This window comes from Rhodnius prolixus, unplaced genomic scaffold (assembly GCF_049639745.1).
Source record: "Rhodnius prolixus isolate KJV_2025 unplaced genomic scaffold, Rpr scaffold_10, whole genome shotgun sequence".
NCBI classification, from domain to species: domain Eukaryota; kingdom Metazoa; phylum Arthropoda; class Insecta; order Hemiptera; family Reduviidae; genus Rhodnius; species Rhodnius prolixus.
The window spans coordinates 20,976,340-20,996,502 of NW_027411615.1; the positions used below are offsets into that span (position 1 = coordinate 20,976,340).

At 36.3% G+C, this 20,163-nt stretch overlaps 2 protein-coding genes across 5 annotated transcripts in view; one reads left to right on the forward strand and one right to left on the reverse strand.

The window, feature by feature from the left end:
• The window catches only part of LOC141456691 (kinesin-like protein CG14535), a 483,780-nt gene that overhangs the window by 47,771 nt on the left and 415,846 nt on the right, over window positions 1–20,163 (forward strand). For all 4 annotated transcript variants that reach the window (XM_074132885.1, XM_074132886.1, XM_074132883.1 and 1 more), the window contains exon 3: window positions 10,807–10,936. In XM_074132885.1, coding sequence (XP_073988986.1) covers window positions 10,807–10,936 — 130 coding nt within the window. The remainder of the gene's footprint in view (window positions 1–10,806; window positions 10,937–20,163) is intronic.
• Window positions 1–20,163, reverse strand: part of LOC141456695 (probable cytochrome P450 6a13) — a 428,549-nt gene that overhangs the window by 46,171 nt on the left and 362,215 nt on the right. The window lies entirely within an intron of this gene.

Genomic DNA, 20,163 nt, shown 5'->3' on the forward strand with positions numbered 1-20,163 from the left:
ATGATGATCCTTACATTATGTCACAAAGCTTTAGTAACAGAATATTGGAAGAAGGTTAGGTTCAAAGAAATAAAGATAACCGTGACAACCAGGTAAGAAGTAAAGCTAAAAAGAAAAGCATAGTATAAAAATACAAATTTAAAAAAGAAGAAAATGATAAAACCGAAAGATATGCAAACGGACATACTGTAATTGAAGTTTTTGGAAAAGGATAATATTGAAGAGTCTAAGAAGGAGAATTAACAAGGTGGAACAAGAGATTGATGAAGATGAAGCAGGCAAAGGTGATGCAGAATTGGCAGTAAATTCATTGGTGTATGTTATAGTGATGAACTCAAGATGGCATTTGAGTTAGCTTAACAATATCCTCACGCCCAGGGCTGGATATTCCTATAGGCTAACTAGGCTTCAGCCTAGGGCCTCAAAATCAAGAGGGGCCTGAATTCAAATAGCAAAAATAAAGGTCACTATTCTAAAAACAGTGAACACTAAAACACTGAACTGAAAATAAGGAGAAATTCTACGCAAATGGCTAATAAACAAACATAAAAATATATTGGTTAAGATCGTTCGGCGTTCGTCTCATTGGGTCTGTTCGTTTGTATGAGGGCCTCATAAGTGGAATAGCCTAGGGCCTCTTTTCATCTAAATCCGGCCCTTTTACGCCCTTTGTGAATTGCGAGTTTGGGCAGTAAAAATACTTTTAGTGTTGATAGTCTGGGATAACCGCAAAAACTGTCGGATTCTTGAAAAAGTGGCTACAAAAAGGAGAAAAAATCGCATTTATTTTCAAAATTGATTGGGTTGGAAAAAAAAAGGTTAAGTAAAATATTTATATGCTCACCAGGTTGGGTTTTGGAACTTATGTGAATCATAAAAGGTTCTTGAACCGCTCTAGATTCTGGTCGCGCTTATTCTTCTTAGACACGCTTGTGATTTTTTTTTCCCAACCTGTGGTACGCGTGTTGCTGGTTGGTGGTACGCGAAAAATAATCAATAATGGCGGACATAAAAAATTTAAGCATAAAAATATTATAGAAACGTTGTTTTTTATAATACATAAAAATTATTTTAATTAATAATGTTATTACAGTAAATTTGTTAATATGTACAGTAATAAGGTTGGGCTGTCTCAAGATATACGAGAAAATATAATAGCACATTTAACAGGATTAAAATTGTCTTTCATGAAGTATTTTCCAAAACCTGAAAACACAAATGATAACTAGATTTCAAACCCCTTCTATAAAGAAAATTTAGGAAGAGCTACAACATTATCGATAAAAGATAAAGAAAATTTATTAGAATTATCATGTGACAGAACTTAAATGATAACTATGTAAAAATCTGCTTAAAGAGACTGGATTGTAATGAGTAAGCTCTATCCAAGCAACATTAAATTTAATTGGTACTTACAGGTAGATGAATGCTTAAAAGAAATTAATTTAGAAGATTTGGGCACAAATATAATATTCCTAAAGAAGAACTTTGTAATTTTGAAGAGAAAAATATGTACGTAGATTTTAATTACTTAAAAATAATTTTAAAACTAAGATCTTACATTTATAAAGTGAACATGAACTTGAACTCCTTTGTAGCAGATACTTTGTATCCCTATACAATTAAAGATGATAATAAAATAACACACTCGGACTAACAAATTTCACGAAATAAGATCATTTTTACGAAGTGGTACAATTAAGCGTGATGTACTACCAAGTGGTACGTGAGCCAAAAAAAGGTTGGGAAACGCTGGATTAGTCCATCATCTCAGGCACTTGATTGTTTATTTGTTAAAATTAAAGTTTTGTAACATCACAGTGTGTTCACAGTAACATCTTTTTGTTACCACAATAAGAAATTAAGTCATTGTGAAAATAAAAACTATCTAACTGTCTAACTAACAATGTGTTCCCAAGGGCGCTTTATTTCTTCTCAAATAATTATGAAAATCTTAATTTCCAACCTTAAGAGACCAAAAATTAATTGCAAAATCCTTGCCACTAAATCAACAAAAGTTAGGATAATAAGGAAATATGGCGCATAAAGAAATAAATAAAGCGTAGAAAGGTCCCAAAGTTAAGGGGTTCCGCTAGTCCTCCTAATGGTTAGTCTCCCCTTTGAGGAAGGGAGGGAAAAAAAAATGGATTCTTGAGGGCCGAGTTGCTTGGACTAACTTACAAACTGAAATTTCTCTTTTTCTGCACTCAGATTCCCTTAAATATATATATATATATATATATATGCGCGTGCGCACCAACCAACACCTGCACACTTATAACCTTCACATATTTACCCAGGTGTATTTTATTTCCTTCGATAAATTGCACGCTTTTAGGGTATAAACTTTGCCGCGTAAATACACTGGTTACAATTTTGACTCCATCCTGTAAATAGATCGGCAGAGTAAATCAAACACATATGTTACAGGCAATGATTTTTCTATATATTCAAGTGAGAAAGTGTGTGTCTGTCTGTGAGAGAAATTATATATTAGCCAAATAAAAATATGGCTACAAAAAATTTTATTTATTAAATAATAAAACTTTTTTATTATTCAAAACAATCCTGAGATGAAATATTTTTGCGATAATGGGCGTCATGAAAGACTCTTATTCTAAGTTTACTGACAAAATGTTTCGAGTAGTTCACCATAATAAAAAGATTTGAAACACATTTGAACTCTAATTTAAATCTATGCATTTTTAACTGTGAAGTTAAGACTGTAATGTTGAGCTTGCTTGTTTTTTTAATGATTCCATATTTTGTCGTGTTAAAACAAAGAATGATTTCATGATTCTTAGATTTCTATCAGAAGTAGGACATCGTGTACCAAGGAAGGGATAAGGCTAAACGGGTTTGCGTTCTGGATTCCCATGTGGAGATCCTGGATATGTGTTTTCTGAGCCTGCAGTGGCCAGTTTACTAGTCCTACAATTATCCTTATAGCTCCATGGAGGAAAAATTAGTAAAAAAAAATCTAAACTGTATTTTTCTATAAAATAATTAGTGTTAAATAATTGACCAATCAGAGTGGAGAGCTGGAGAAGTAAATTATGGGAGGTTACGTTGGCTAATCAGAAGCTGGATCTTTCATGGCGACCACGCCCACAATTATCCTTATAGCCTTGGCGGATTAATTCTGCAGTCAGCATCGGCGAATAGCCTCTAATGAACTCCTTCGTCTGTCTCTGTCCAGTGGTGGCTCGCCACCACTCCTGAGACCTACTCTGCACCCATAAGTTAATGGACGCAGACTTAACACACTTCGGAACCCCAAAACAGTGCTCCGGGCCAACGAAGTGTCCCGCAGAGCCTTCTCGGGCCAATAAATCTGCCACTTCGTAAATCTCCTAAATTACTAGGTACCCCAAACTAGAAAGACCTTATTTTGAATCCACCTACCGGCCTTTTTTTGTTTCCTAGGAGCTTGTTACACCTCATTGTCCAGAGGTGGACAGTATTGTCTTTAACGAGAGAGAGAACAATGTCTGGAGACCGGCAGAGCACTGAAAAAAAAGCTGCAGGTGTCAAAGATCTTAGCTGTTAAAAAAAAAATATATATACATCTAGGAAAGAGTTAGTTAATAGACGTTTTTCTAAAAATGTGGTTAGGTCCTCAGTACTGGATAATTTCCTTCCACGCATGCGTGTTATATTCCTGACCAATTTAGGACTTACATTCACCATCAGAGTATATTAATCAGTTTGGTGTAGAGAACTTATGTTACCATCTCGCTCTGTACTTGTTGAGTGAGTTCATCTGCATTGATTAATATTTTGTTTTTAATTGTTAAACTCCCATACTAGACTGAAAAGACAAGAAACTAACCAACGCTACAAACTACTCTCCAGACTACTTGACAAACGTTCGAAACATAACCTACATAACAAAAGACTCTTATATCTACTGTTACTGCGACTTATTTGGTCATACGCCATGGAAGTATGGGGATCGACTAAGCGTTCCAACTCACTACGCCTCCAGAAATTACAGTCAAAAATACTTCGAAAACTACTTAACGCTCCGTTCTATGTACCTAACCTCACTATCCATAATGGCCTCAAAATCCCTTTCATTACAGATCTTGCTAAAACTCGTTTTCTCAAATTTCATTCCTCTACAGCAGCTCATCCTAACCCTCTCATAGAACACCTATCTTCCTCCACATTACCAGGTAATCCTCTAAGGAGATTGAAGAGAAGATGGCCTCATGATCTACTCTTATCGTGAGAGCAGTATAGCAAAGGCCGTTACTGGAGTGACACCACTAGGTAGGTGCCTTATCCACTCGTGATTTTCACGTATTTTTTTTATCAGGTACCACATTTGCTTGTTGCAACAATCGTTGCAGTTGCAAATGCCAATAAAAGATTTAAAAAAAAAAGAAAAAGAAAATTGTTAAACTAGCTTAGACTGGATTTCTAATTAGGTTTAGTTAGATTATTCTCACATTATTTCTTAAAAATCTGATTATTATGAGGGTCATTTTCATGTGTTTATTTAACTTAAGTTAGTTAAATTCAGGGAGGTTACTTCTTTTTAGGTTTCAAGGCTGAGCCTACCCGAAATATTTTTCGAAAATACTGTAGAAAACATTGCTTTTATCAGCCTTTTTTTAAAAATATATACAACTAGGTATCTGTACTCAGTATAGAAATTTAGTATTTAAAAAGAATCATTTTGATTTACGTGCTTTATGAATAAAAGAAGCTTCAAATTGGGCCAAGCCGTAAATACGAGGGTCGTTTGAAAAGTCCGTGCAAAGTCAGAGAGATAGCACTACTGGCGCGTATCGAGGTTATGTTTAGTTAGTAGCATCTCTTGGAAGAACACACACCAAATTTCAGCCAGATCGGTCTATTTCTTTGTGTTTGGCATTCGTTTGAATCGATGAAGTCAAGTGATTTTCAAAAAATGGACGAAAAAGAATTTCGTGTGTTGATTAAACACTACTTTATGAAAGTCAAAACGCCTCAGGAGACTAAAGAGAAGCTTGATAAACATTATGGTGACTCTGCACCTTCGATTAGAACAGTTTATAAGTGGTTTCAAAATTTTCGGAGTGGCCATATGGGCACAAGTGACGCTGAACGTTTTGGACGCCCTGTTGAGGTTACTACTCCAGAAATCATTGATAAAATCCATGATATGGTGATGGATGACAGAAGAGTGAAGGTGCGTGAGATTGCTAGTGCTGTGGGCATCTCGAATGAACGGGTACATAATATTTTGCATCAACATTTGGACATAACAAAGCTATCCGCAAGATGGGTGCCGCGATTGCTCACGCTTGACCAAAAACGAAATCGTGTAAGGACGGTTTGCAGCTGTTCCAGAAGAATCCGCAGGACTTTAAGCGTCGTTTCGTCACTGTGGATGAAACATGGATACATCACTACACTTCTGAGACCAAAGAACAATCTAAACAATGGGTTACCAAGGGGGAATCTGCGCCAAAAAAGGCGAAGACCGTTCCTTCGGCCGGAAAGATTATGGCGACTGTCTTTTGGGATTCGCAAGGAATAATCCTCATCGACTATCTGGAAAAGGGTAAAAATTATTACAGGTGCATATTATTCATCGTTATTGGACCGTTTGAAAACCGAGCTGCAAGAAAAACGCCCACGATTGGCCCACAAAAAAGTCCTTTTCCATCACGACAACGCACCAGCTCACACCTCAGCAGTTGTGGTCGCAAAATTAATGGAAATAGGGTTCCAACTCGTTTCACATCCTCGCTATACTCCAGACTTGGCTCCCTCGGACTACTATTTGTTCCCCAATATGAAGAAATGGCTGGCGGGAAAAAGATTTTATTCAAACGAGGAGGTGATTGCAGAAACGAATGGCTATTTTTCAGACTTGGACAAAGGTATACCCCAAAAAATTAAGTAGTTTTTATTTTTGCACGCACTTTTCAAACGACCCTCGTATTTGAAATTAGTAGTAATGTTTAATTTGTATTTTCGCTTCAACTCCCAGATTTTTGGAGTCATTGCTACTGAATGGCCACATTATATAGTTGCAGAGAAAAATAAAGTTTTCAATTTTGTAATTAATTACCTTATTAATTATTCGTTCGCTAATATGCGCAGAAGAGAAAAGCTTGATTGAAGGAATGAGGTAATGGCAAGTGTTCATAAAATAATCCTATTATAAAGTCAAAAGCAATTATCGGCTCTTTTTATTTTTAATTCTTTTCATCCCCTAGAAGGGACTGAATGGCCCGGGGGACGGTGGGAATAATGGAAGGTCGATTATATTAACATGGGCCCCCTAGCTAATGGTGTGGGATGTTATGTATGCGCTTCATTTGCTCCGCATGCACTGGCTCTATTCCTTGTATACAAGGTTTATAGAATATTTTTTTTCGCCCTTTATAGGCGTTAATATACTGAAGTAGTTTATGCAATAATATGAAAGTTGTATAATGGTACTCTTCACTGTTACAGCTTTTGGGGCGTAACATACTTTTAAGGCAATCACCCTTACAGTTTTCTACTTTTTTCCTTTTCCTTTTGTCGTATAAGGCCAAATAGAGTAGGTTCGCGAGTACTATCAGGAGGTTTTGCACAATATATTGGAGGGTTATCGTAAAAGGGAGAGATATTTTCACAGCACTGGGAGAGGATTATCGTCCATTACATCAAGCTTCTACTTAATGCTGGAGGCCTGTAACCCAAGAAGGGCTAGTGTTTCCTTAAGTCCTGGAGACTTCTTTCTGTCTTCACATTTTTCTCCGCGTCTCTAGATATATTCTCGCTTACTTCGAATTTAAATAAACCTTAGTTTTATAGGCTTCTTTAAAAAAAAAACCTTAACCTCTCTTTAAAGAACCAAAACAAAAACCTTTCGCCCAATTGCCTGTTAATACCCTGAACTTTATTCTTTTAAAACCCTGTAATCCACACCTGGCCGAAAAACTCAATCACATTATACCTCCATTTAGACAATTACTTCTTTTTTATTCAAGCTTAAGTGGTTTCATCAATCCAATATACTGAGCTGCAGCTTTACAAAAAAAAAAAAAAACAAAAAAAAACTTTGGAATTAACCAATAGTGTCTATCATTCGGATATTACTTGGTTGGTTTAGAGTTAGTGGACAAATTTTCAGTCCTACAAATTCGTGTAGAATGCGCTCGTATTAAGTTCACAATTACTTGAATAATTTTCTAGAAAAGTTGATTTAAAATGGTTCGGATATAAAAGCTGACTAACCCAGAGCTTGGCTTTAGCCTCCTGGCATGGACTGTCGGCTTTTTTCTTCCTCTTGTTTAGAAGATAGATAAGTGGCATCAAAAAAGAGCAACGTATACTTAAGGTCCCAAAAGATATGACAGTTTTCGAATGTAAAATGGCTAATACTAATAAATAACTAATAGTTTTGATTCAAAATAGCGTGGAGTTTGCTTCAAATGTTTTTTGGTTTTAGCATGGAGTTTTGGTTAAACAATCATATCAGTGAGAAATACAATAGAAGCAACATATTACGTTCAGAGAGTTACGTAATAAGTACTGTAATGAGACTGAGACGGGAAATGTTATCGTTGTACTATAATGTCAGTAGATCTGAGAGATCTATGCCGCTCTGCAACACTGCTGGAGACGTTGAAGATTTGGTCCATTTTGTGGGAACTTGTCCTGTCTTGAGAGGAGTTACGTGTCAGATGGCTAGGAAAGGTCTCTAAAGTCGGAGGGAGGTTATTAACCATCTGAACGGGCTGTACGATTGGCAGAATACACGCGAGAAGCTTGCCGCTACCGAGCCTTCCTCAATGAACAATTTAATTTTGATTAGTCAGCAGCATTACAAATATTGTAATAGAAAGCACTTAATGCAATCAGAGTATATATTACATAGTTTTATTTACGTATGATAAAAGTATAATTTTTTTTTTTCTTTTTCAATTAAAGTTACGTAGTACGATACTTGTACATTGACAAGAGACTCACGTGGAACCCACATACTAAACTGAAACGACAAGACGTGAACAGACGCTACAAGCTACTTACTAGACTACTTGACCGCAAATCCAAACTCGACTTGAATCACAAACTGACAATTTATAAGACACTGTTAAAACCCATATGGACATACGGAGCAGAAGTGTGGAGCTCAACCAAACCCTCTAACTCCAAACGCCTGCAGACACTACAGTCTAAAATCCTACGGAAAATCCTGAATGCTCCATACTACATTTCTAACCTTACCATACACACTGTGACCTTCACATCCCTTTTGTCATTGACTTAATAAAGTCTCGCTACTAACTCCCAATTCTCTTGTCCAACAACTCTCCTCTCTTAACCTTCCCGACAATCCTCGTCGTCGCTTGAAGTGCAAGTGGCCTAGAGATCTATTGTGATTAAATCATTGTGAAAGAGTTTCACCAGTGGGTGATTGCTCTAACCATGACATTACAAGTGTACTGAAGATCAAATTTACTTGATGCAACAATTTTTGCAGTTGTAAATATACAAATAAAGTTAGGTAAGTAAAAATTTAATAATAGTTTCAGATTTTATATTTCTGCGTTTATATTTGTAATTCAGATTGCATTTATCGGATCGGCTATTTTGTTTTGGCACTGTTCTGTTGCAATTAAGATTCAGTAGTCAAATTTTTTGAATTGATATATACCTAATACCAAACTCCTGACAGACGGCTAATAGCCACTGCTGTACGAGGGTCGTTTGAAAAGTGCGTGCAAAAATAAAAACTACTTAATTTTTTGGGGTAAACCTTTTTTATTTTTTAACGTAGTCTCCTTTTAGGCTTATACACTTCGTCCAACGCTGCTCTAGTTTGTTGATCCCTTCCGAATAATAGGATTTGTCCAAGTCTGAAAAATAGCCATTCGTTTCTGCAATCACCTCCTCGTTTGAATAAAATCTTTTTCCCGCCAGTCATTTCTTCATATTGGGGAACAAATAGTAGTCTGAGGGAGCCAAGTCTGGAGTATAGCGAGGATGTGAAACGAGTTGGAACCCTATTTCCATTAATTTTGCGACCACAACTGCTGAGGTGTGAGCTGGTGCGTTGTCGTGATGGAAAAGAACTTTTTTGTGGGCCAATCGTGGGCGTTTTTCTTGCAGCTCGGTTTTCAAACGGTCCAATAACGATGAATAATATGCACCTGTAATAGTTTTACCCTTTTCCAGATAGTCGATGAGGATTATTCCTTGCGAATCCCAAAAGACAGTCGCCATAATCTTTCCGGCCGAAGGAACGGTCTTCGCCTTTTTTGGCGCAGATTCCCCCTTGGTAACCCATTGTTTAGATTGTTCTTTGGTCTCAGAAGTGTAGTGATGTATCCATGTTTCATCCACAGTGACGAAACGACGCTTAAAGTCCTGCGGATTCTTCTGGAACAGCTGCAAACCGTCCTTACACGATTTCGTTTTTGGTCAAGCGTGAGCAATCGCGGCACCCATCTTGCGGATAGCTTTGTCATGTCCAAATGTTGATGCAAAATATTATGTACCCGTTCATTCGAGATGCCCACAGCACTAGCAATCTCACGCACCTTCACTCTTCTGTCATCCATCACCATATCATGGATTTTATCAATGATTTCTGGAGTAGTAACCTCAACAGGGCGTCCAGAACGTTCAGCGTCACTTGTGCCCATATGGCCACTCCGAAAATTTTGAAACCACTTATAAACTGTTCTAATCGAAGGTGCAGAGTCACCATAATGTTTATCAAGCTTCTCTTTAGTCTCCTGAGGCGTTTTGCCTTTCATAAAGTAGTGTTTAATCAACACACGAAATTCTTTTTCGTCCATTTTTTGAAAATCACTCGACTTCCTCGATTCAAACGAATGCCAAACACAAAGAAATAGACCGATCTGGCTGAAACTTGGTGTGTGTTCCTCCAAGAGATGCTACTAACTAAACATAACCTCGATACGCGCCAGTGGTGCTATCTCTCTGACTTTGCACGGACTTTTCAAACGACCCTCGTTTTCCTTTAATTATTTATGTGATTTAATATTGTAAAGAGAACAATTTGATTTAAATAAAGCGTTTATTATAATAATAATAATTATTATTATTATTATTAAAAGCAACATATTTAATTGATGATGAACCAATATCGGTCCTATAAAAGCAATGAGATTACCTAGTAAGTGAAAGAAAAAAGAATTAAGAACAAACTGACTACAAGACTACTATTTCCTTTACTCAAACGAGACTCGAAGATGACTGTACCCAACAAACTCCTTCTCTACATAGTGGTCATCAGGCCGATGTTACCCTAAACCTGCCTGAAGCCTGTACTAGTGACATTAAGAAACTCCAGTACAACACAGAACCAATTCCTCAGTCTTGCGACACAGACTCTGCTCGACGTACTAAAAATCGACTCAATCCATTGTAACTGCATCCCCGTACACTCTTTTATCCAAAATCGTCTGCTGAAACTCCTTTCCTGATTGCCATTATAACTCACTCTGCCGCTTGGCTATCCTCCTACGATCCTTCTATTCCCAACAGACACAAAAGAATCAAACATATCCTACTCGAACTTTCTACAACAGCTGCAGGTTTTTCTATCCTTTTCCCCTGCATTCTCCATCCTTCCCATCCTAAAGTTTCCTTTATACCACGCAGTGAAGGTTATAACGTAATTGCGCATTGGAACTACATGTTTTTATTTATTTTATATATTTATAATAAAGTTTATTTATCCATCTTTCTGATTATTTATCTGGAATTGAGATTGAAAGTGTAGCTTTAATGACCTCTTGAATAAATTTTGAGTTATCTAATGACTCTTCTTTCTTCTTGTTACAGACCAAGACTAGCGCAAGCACGGCTAGCCACTATACATCATAATCTCACCATCTCCAAGAACTATACCACAAATAATGAATACGAAGAAATAAAACATGATTCTTGGAAAAGGACCCAAATTTTTCCAAAAGTAAGCTTTAATTATTTATTATTATTTTATTTATTTTTTTTTATTTTTATTGTCATTTGATTTTGTCCAGCCATTGCATTCTGTTCTTTTTTCTTATTCTTGATCCGATTTCGGATTTTCATCTAACAACAGAGTTGATTTATTACTTTCTGATCATGTATTTGACTTCCATTTACTAAAATTCTGTCAACCACCACACTTGCTGAGGGAGTTTTTTTTATGGTTATATTTTTCGGAGTTCTATCTACGTTAATATTCCGTCTATACGCACAGTTAGTCTTGACACTATTATTTTCATCCTGACAGGAAGGAATTAGCTTCAACTTAGGATCGCAGTAATTTCTGATTGACTGCCTTCTGATCAGGGACTTTTTCATTTTTTGAATTACTATTCGCTGTTGACACGGATCGGAAATTACCCAATTCGCTACAAGTTTTTGCTGCAATTCGGAAATAAAATCAGTTCTAGAAAGAGGCTTTTTTTTTGTGCCTTGATACTTTCTATGAAAATTATATAAATTTATCAAATAAGCACTTAGGCAATAATTTAGGCTCAAGATAATAACAGAAAATCTACTTATATTGCCAATCAGGAGTCGAAATGACTGCGATATATTTACGTGTAATGCCAATCTGAAGTCAAAATGACTCTTATGATGCAAGTAAACTAATCTGCAAAAAGAAACTAAGCTCGTGACTATCAAATAGTGAGAGAGTGGGGATAGCATATCTAAGAGCATTTTGGGATAGCTATGAGATGTGGGGAAACAGAGACCATTCCTATTTATTTTTTTTTTTTTTTTTGGAGTAAAATTGACTTCGGATTGGCAATGCAGTGTTAAGTGAAGTTTCTAGGTATTGTACAGTTTTATACTTTTAAACGATGAACTGGAAAAGAAGTATATAGCCTGAATTCCGAGATAGCAGAATTTGGAAGAGAATTTGTCACTTTTGGTAAAGAAAAGTGTCAAGTGAGGCTTCACACCTGAATTTTTTAATTCATTATGAAAAAAAACAAGAATTGTGGGAAAGATAAGGGGGAATAGAATGAAAAAAAGATAAAGAAATGATAGATGGATGGTAGAGAAGACATGAAAACTTTGTGATGACTGATTCCCTAGGGAATCAAAATAAAAACGAACTAATATCTTTTTTTTTAAAAAAAAAGAGTCAACCGCACGAAACCATTTTAAGATAAAGAAATATTCACTCACTTGAATGAGTCTTCGCGCAACTAAGATAGAGAGAGACGCTTCATCACGACTTTATGGCCACAGAGAATCGAATCAGTTTGCAAACTGAACTTTACCCGGGTAAAGGGTGAGGCGAAAGGATATGGATTGTAACTGTGGAGGGTGTAGGTGGGTATTTTGGTGAAGGGGGAACTGCGCTTTGCGGAATTTATTGCCTTCCCCATTCCCAGTGCACCACGCTAGCTTATGGCTCCGTTAATTTATATCATTCCTTGGAAGACAAACTCAACCAGCCAAATGCCCGTTCTACCCACTTTACTCAGTTTGTCTTCTAAGTTTCTTCTTCACTACTTTGGACTATTTAACTGTATTTGTGTAGATTGGTGCACAGACTAAAGGGGGGTTTGCTCACAAAACTGCGAACGCGTTCAATTAATTCACACTTTTTATACAATCCACTAACAGTTTAACTTTCATTTACTGGAATCTCTTACATTTAAAAGCAGGCCAACTGTACTTAAAAGGGAAAATAACACACTAAAAACTCAGAGAAAAGGAATTTCCACGGCCCAATTGATTTAGAAATCCCGTTGTTCCATTTTCTTTCTGTAGTTTTAGAAAAAATAAATAAATTTTATAAACATTGCATATATCTGGCTCGAAAATGCCAGAAAAGTTCGTGGAATAATTATTTATTTTCTTTAAAACTGCATTGCCAATCCGAAATCAAATTGACTCCAAAAAAAATAGGAAAGATTCTGTTTCCTCACATCTCACAGCTATCCCGAAATGCTCTTAGATATGCTATCCCCACTCTCTCACTATTTGATAGTCACGAGCTGAAGACCGTGGAATTCTTAGTTTCTTTTTGCAGATTAGTTTACTTGAATCATAAGAGTTATTTTGACTCCAGATTGGCATTACACGTAAATATATTGGAGTCATTTCGACTCCTGATTGGTAATACAAGTAGATTTTCTGTTATTAACTTGACTCCAGATTATCGCCTAAATGCTTATTTGATAAATTTACATAATTTTCATAGAAAGTATCAAGGCAGAAAATAATAAGCCTTTTTCTAGAATTGATTTTCTATCCGAATTGCAGCAAAAATTTGCAGCGAATTGGGTAATTTCCGATCCGTGTCAACAGCGCACACTAATTGAAAAAATGAAAAAGTCCCTGATCAGTAACAGTCAACAGGATTTTAGAAAATACTGAAATTACTGTGATCCTAAGTTGAAGTTAATTCCTTCTGCGTGAAATGTTAAAGCAGATTTGTCGACAAAATTTGTTTTTTCGTTCTTAATTCCTATTCTTTCTCATCCTTTAATGCAAATTTTATTATTAAAATTGAAATCAATGTAAAATATGATATGACTCCATATTGGCAATAACTGACTAAGTTAGAGCATTGGCAATGCAGTGTTAAGAAGACGAGCAATGACGAAACGTGCGAAACTGCTTTACAGACTACTTGGACGATGCTCTAAATAGTCAATTGAACTCAAACGCTTAATATACAATACTATCCTCAAACCTATGTGGAATTACGGACTAGAGCAGTGTGTTTCAGCCAAACCTACACACATACGAACTGTACAGGATATTTCAATCAAAACTCCTCTGATAGCTGACGCTCCTTTCTACGGTGACTAACCTCACTCTTCACAACGACCTCAACATCTCATTCGTACAACTCGCCAAGACGAAATATCAAAAATTCTATACTGCTCTCTGTACTTGCTCTAATCCTCTTGTACTGTCTGTCGCCTCCTGTGACATCTCTAACAATACTAGCCGACTGAATCGCCAGTGGCCCCGAGGCTTCCTTGCAGTCTGAAGAAAGATCATTATATCCTGTAGAGAGTGCTACAACTACAAGTTCTTCCTCCTGCCTTTCATGCATTCATTTATCTATTATTCTTCCTACTTACTTATTGTATATATGAAAGAAAACTAAAATGATGCCAATTGTATCATTTGGTCAAAATTAAGCATGAAATAATATACTTTAATCTAGTGATGCCATATGGCAACATCGAGCTGGAAAGGTTAAAAAATACAAAAATTCTTTAAGAAAATTTGTTTTATTTTCTTTAAATAAAGTAGAGGCGTCCTTTTCGTTGCCCCATTTCTTCTGTGATTCTTAACCCATTAAAAATGCATTTTAAATCTATTGATATTTATTTCCTAAGAAGAGTTAGGATGTTTGGATTCTTCAGAGAGGTAATAATCGAAATCTGCAGTTATGCATACTCTATGGAGCCGTTGTTGAGTGTTAAATTTTATGTGTTGTGTATGCGATTGGCGAAGCCGCAATCAAATCCAGAAAATATAATCCAATCTAAGTGATACAGTGTTAGAACTGAAAGAAAAATAAGAACAATATCCTTCTTACGATTCTTGTATGATTGATATGTCCTTATCTTGAACGATCCATCAGTATCAGAAAGTATGACGTTCTCTTCCTGCCCTTATCCTCCTCTTATTTCTCTTTTAGAACCCCGGCATTATGAATTATGCACTCGGCTTTTCAACAGTGGTATTCATCCCTTCTACAGAAAATACAGTATTCACAGCCCACATTACTTCCCAGGAGGGAACCTGTGAGGGTGGTTGGTATAACTTTGATTTTCTTCTTCTATTTATTTTGACTGCTATTACAGTACTTTTTTTGTCTGCTGTTAGTAAGGTACTGTGGATCATTACTTTAAAAGGATATAATTTTTTGCGTGTTTGACATTTTGGTTGTAGTAAAGTTCATCCTTTACTTTCCTAGAGTGAGAATGAAGATTTATGGTTTTATTATTATAAACACGTGAACAATCTAAGTACATACTAGATGGAGTAGCAACTTCAGGTGTTTTATTTGAAAAAAAAATCTGTTGTGACCGCTCAAATTACTTTCACTTACCGCAATAATTGGGGTAGTCAAATTTTCTTGAAAATTGAAATTTGGTCCAAAAAGGATTCAAAAAAATACCAAAAAATAAAAACCAAAAAAAGGATCGACACTGGCCAATAATGACTCTGTTGAAATTTTCTTTTTGATATTCTTGCTGGATTTTGTTGGACTAAAATGCTCTCATACTTCGTCATCAATCGACTAAGTTTAGGCCTTACGGGATATTCCGATTCTGAAAAAAGGTTGCCACAGTTACCAAAAGAATTAGTTTCTTACAACTAAGAAGGATTTTCAAAAGACAGAGTAGGAGCTCTATGATATTTAAAATTGCCATCTTCATTTTCGTCTATCACTTCCACGTTTCTGTTGCTACTAAGTTGACATTACAAAATCTTCTGTGGTATCCAGATCTTTGTCGATAAGTTCGTTCATCGCCTTTGGCCGACAATTACTTACTCGGGCCTATCTGGGCTTCTTCTGTGGTCTGTCAGCCAGCAGTGAGCGACAATACAGAAAAAGCTGATCTCAGAAGACTCCAAATTGCAGAGTAAGGACACAGTTTCTTTTCATGACTCTGAACCGTAAAGCAGAATGCCAGCGCTGGCTTGGAACCACTGAATAGCTCGTTCCTCGGGTCCAAGTACGAAGGAATGATTCGAAAATAGAATAAGGATCCGTGGACTAACCAATAGCTTTGAAGGGAAGTTTGTATGTAATGGCCACTTTACCTATCATAAGAATATTATTTGGAGCGAGGCAGATAAGAAGGTCTTAATTTGGAAGGCTCTCCACCGGTCATATCCTGCGGCAATCTGGTATCTCGTCCAAAAGACGTACTAAATTACTCCCAAACTCATATGTGGAACCATCAGGCACCAAAAGAGTATATTGCTTAAATCTTATAAGGTCATAGAACTCCCATTCTGCTGTACGATTCAGACACCTTCACAACTTGTCAATTTCAATTGATTAAACTGTAGTAACTGTAAAATAAGAAAAATGAAAAGGCAAAGATATATATTACGTTTCAGTGACATTGTGATTAAGTTGGACAAAGGTTTAAGAGAGGGATTTAGGTGGGAAATCATTTGTAACTAGCTGGTAGAATTGAGGAAAGTATAGCGTACGTGATCTGTGTTTTAGAAGATCATACGGAGATAAACTGATCTAGAAGTCATCGTGGACAGGGCGAACGTATAAACATTGTACAGCTAGCCAAGCAAGCTGCAGTCTCCTACACACCCCTACAGTCGCTGGTTCTGGTTGGTAGACTAGAATGGCAGTGGGTGGTGGTAGAAAGAGGATGAGTTTGACGTGGAAGAGGAAATGAAGTAAGAATTGTGATTAGAAGGGGTGTGATAGTGGTTTGGAAAGGTTCATTGAGTGGTTATGGCAGAGGGTTGAGAGAGGTGATGAACGTAGAAATGAAAAAGGAGAAACAGATAACGAAAGAGACGAAGTGGTAGTTACGTCCCGCGTCACCAGCTGCAGACTAGGGTAGTGTGAGATTATTTTCAAAGTCCAGATTGGTTGAAATACGATTTGTGTATAATCACATCAATGCTGTTGAAGGAAGAAACACTCCGGGCTCTCCTGATGAGAATCCAACCTCACTTCAACTTGCTTCACCTCATCAAATTCACCCTGCAAATATTTCTCATCATTTCATTTTCTGCATAAAACTTAATTAATAGCCTTATTTTTGGAATTATTACAAAATCTATCTTGGATTAATTGTAATCTAGAGCGTTTTTAATAAATACTGCTGTGGTTACTCGCACGACTTCTATCATAGTTCTTTAAGTTCTTACTTTGCTATTAAAATTTGTGCTGAGGAAAACCTGCGAATAGATCTTAGTAATAGGGAGATTTACAACTTTTAAGCTGCATTGAAGGCCCTCTCTTCCTTCAGAACTACCTCTTCCCTGGTTTGGGAATGTGAAAAAGGCCCTGGAACAACTCGCTCGGCACAATCAAGTTCGGCTGGAATGGATGCTGGGTCATGTGGGGATTAAGGGGAATGAAATAGCTGATCAGTTGGCCAGGAATGGAGCTAGGACTCCCTTCATTGGGCCGAAACCAGTCCTGGGGATCACTAGGGGTGCAGTCAGTTCTTGAGGGTCTCAGATATTGGGTCTGGAGAGAACGTGAAAGGAACTAGGTGATGCTTTCTGGGATTAAAGAAGGCAAGAGTATTATGCCCTTGCTGTCTAAACAAAGAACCGATGAGACTGCTTGGATAGAAATCTGATTTCTCTGATTACAGGCCTATTCACAGGGCATAGTAGGTTCATGAAGTACCAGCACAAGGTAGGGGCTTATTAGCTCGGAACTGTTGTGCAGTTTTGTGTCAGGAAGTGGAGAAGACGGCCTCTCACCTGTTGTTCGATTGCGTTGCAATCGAGCGGTTGCGGTATGAAAAATTTGGAACTTTCGAGACCAAAGAAGATAGTAGCACAAAAAGAACTATTAGGGAAAGACCTCAACCTCTTTAGAAAGGATGGTTTCGTCTACTAGATCCAAAGGGAGAAGACACAATAAGTCTCTTGTGGATGCGGTGCCGTGGGTATAGGTCCCGTCTAAGTTTTAAGTTTTTACTTACACACTTTCTTTGACGTTCGAGTTTCTAAAAACGTTGAATACATTAAAATTACTTGGATCCATTTTGTTGAAGTTTCATCAAAAAGTACTGCGATTTTCTATAAACTTTTAATATTGTATAATTATTGTATTCATTTTAATCTACAAAATTCATTTGAAACTATTTTCAGGACTATTTCAATGAAAGAACTTCTTGATGAACGTGAGAGAATGTGATTGGTAGGCTTTTCTCTGATGTGTCATTTCAGTACAGTGTAACTAGGAATTAAAATTACTAATTTAATAAGTAATTTCGTTAGTTTAATCATTTGGAAGTTTGTGAAATTATCTAATCAAATACCATTTTTAGATTATCTACTCGAGCCTTGATTTCTTAAGACGATCAGGGTTGTACACTTTTCGCATTCTTGCAGTTATCATGGAACCTAAGCATTCGTTCAATCAATTTAAAGCAGTCGTTCTTGCAGTCAATTCTTGCAGTTATCATGGAACCTAAGCATTCGTTCAATCAATTTAAAGCAGTCGTTCTTGCAGTTATCATGGAACCTAAGCATTCGTTCAATCAATTTAAAGCAGTCGTTCTTGCAGTTATCATGGAACCTAAGCATTCGTTCAATCAATTTAAAGCAGTCGTTCAATTTAAAATTAATGGACTCATGGTGTTACCATTGATGATAATATCTTCTTAACTGTTGTGATAATAAATAATTATTTTCTGCAACCATGTAGGAATGTTCTCATTACTCAATTAATGTCAGCTGTGTAATGCCCAACTTTACCTCACTAGTGGGGAAAATTCCCATTAGTGTCACTTTCCTCACTAGGGAGTGAAAAAACTTTATTGTGCTTCCTTGATATAAGAAGTTTTGTTATTAAATATTTTCTGTAAAACTTTAATAAGCTTATTTAAATTTATTTTATCTAAATAATTAAAAAACGAATATTAAAAAAATAAAATAAAAATTGAAAGGAATATAGAAATAAAAATAATACTTTAATTAATAATTAGATATTTATAATTATAACAGTTAAAAAGGTTATAGTGTTACCTTATAGAAATTTAAAATGGATTCTAGTGATTCCTGTTTAGTTTTTTTTTTTAAGTTAAAAATATAATATTTAACTCGAGTGTAAAGTATTTTCCACACTTTTTAAATAAATAACTATTTCAATATTTACTGAGGAAAATAAGTACTTTATATCTGTTTGTAAAAATCAATCAATTTTATGATAACAATTGCAAGACAGATGTGAAAATTGAAGAGTCAACAGTGCTAAATAAGGAGAAGATAAATAAAGGTATGGTTGGGTTGAATCAATAAATAAAGATATAAACTAGCCGTTCTCAAGAAATGTGTGGGAGCTGAAGCTGTAGATAGAGGGTTACAATTTCATTAGCAATGTGACGTCATACACACTGTCACCTTTTATTGTCTATAAATATTATTATTTCTCCTTCTTCAAACCGCTCACCTAGAGCGTCTTACTGCTGCAAATATTCTTATTTATTTCTTTGAAATAAAGTGCTACTCAAGTGGGTGACAATTTTTCATGCTTTTTCACAACTTTTAAAAAAATCAATAATGATGATAGGATGCGATACATTCCCTTGGAACCAGACTATCAATAAAGGAAAAATTACAATCCAAACTGGCATTTAAGGCTTAAGTACGCCATTAGATCAGCTTCAAATGAATTCGTTTGGCAAATTCGTACTAAATTACAGGAAAAGCCTTTCTTTAAAATTGTGCTTCCGGTGTATTGATGTGCTTTCTTCTTGGAAGTTTGGTCAGAAATTAGATAATCAAATAATTAGAGATGTAGTAAAACCTTAAAATATCTGAGTGAAAGTTTAGAAAACCTTATTTAACCCCTCGTAAAATGAGTGTATAAGATAGTCACATTATAGGTCTAGACAGAGAGTCATCAACTCGCTTAAATGTGACTTGATAAATAATCATTTTCAGCAATATACGAAGTGTGGCTATTAAATAACGAGACTATTGCTATAAAACATTTTATTTTAAATTTACACATATTTAGTTATTATCACTTTCATTATACACCCCTCTCCTATCCCTACAACGCCCCACGCGAATTTACCATTGTTCGAAACAGTACTGGAAGTCTTTTTCTGTCATCACCTGCATGACGCGTGCCGCTTTTTCTTTCACAGCTTCAACGGACCGAAATCGTGTCCCTTTTAATGCAGATTTGACTTTGAGGAACAGATAAAAGTTACAGGGGGCCAGATCAGGTGAATAAGGCGGATGGCCTAAAACTGGGATGATGTACTTCGCTAGAAACGTCTTGAGACAGACAATGCAGTGTGAGCAGTGTCTTGATGGAGAACCCATGACTTGTTCTTCCACAAATCGGGGTCATTTTTTCCTTACTCTTTCACAGAGTTTAGCGAGCACCTCACGGTAGAATGTTGATTAATTATAATCTATATTTTCATCCGTTTTGGACGTGGAAGCGGTCATCATCTCCGACGTCTTCTCGGCCATCTTGGAAAAACGCTT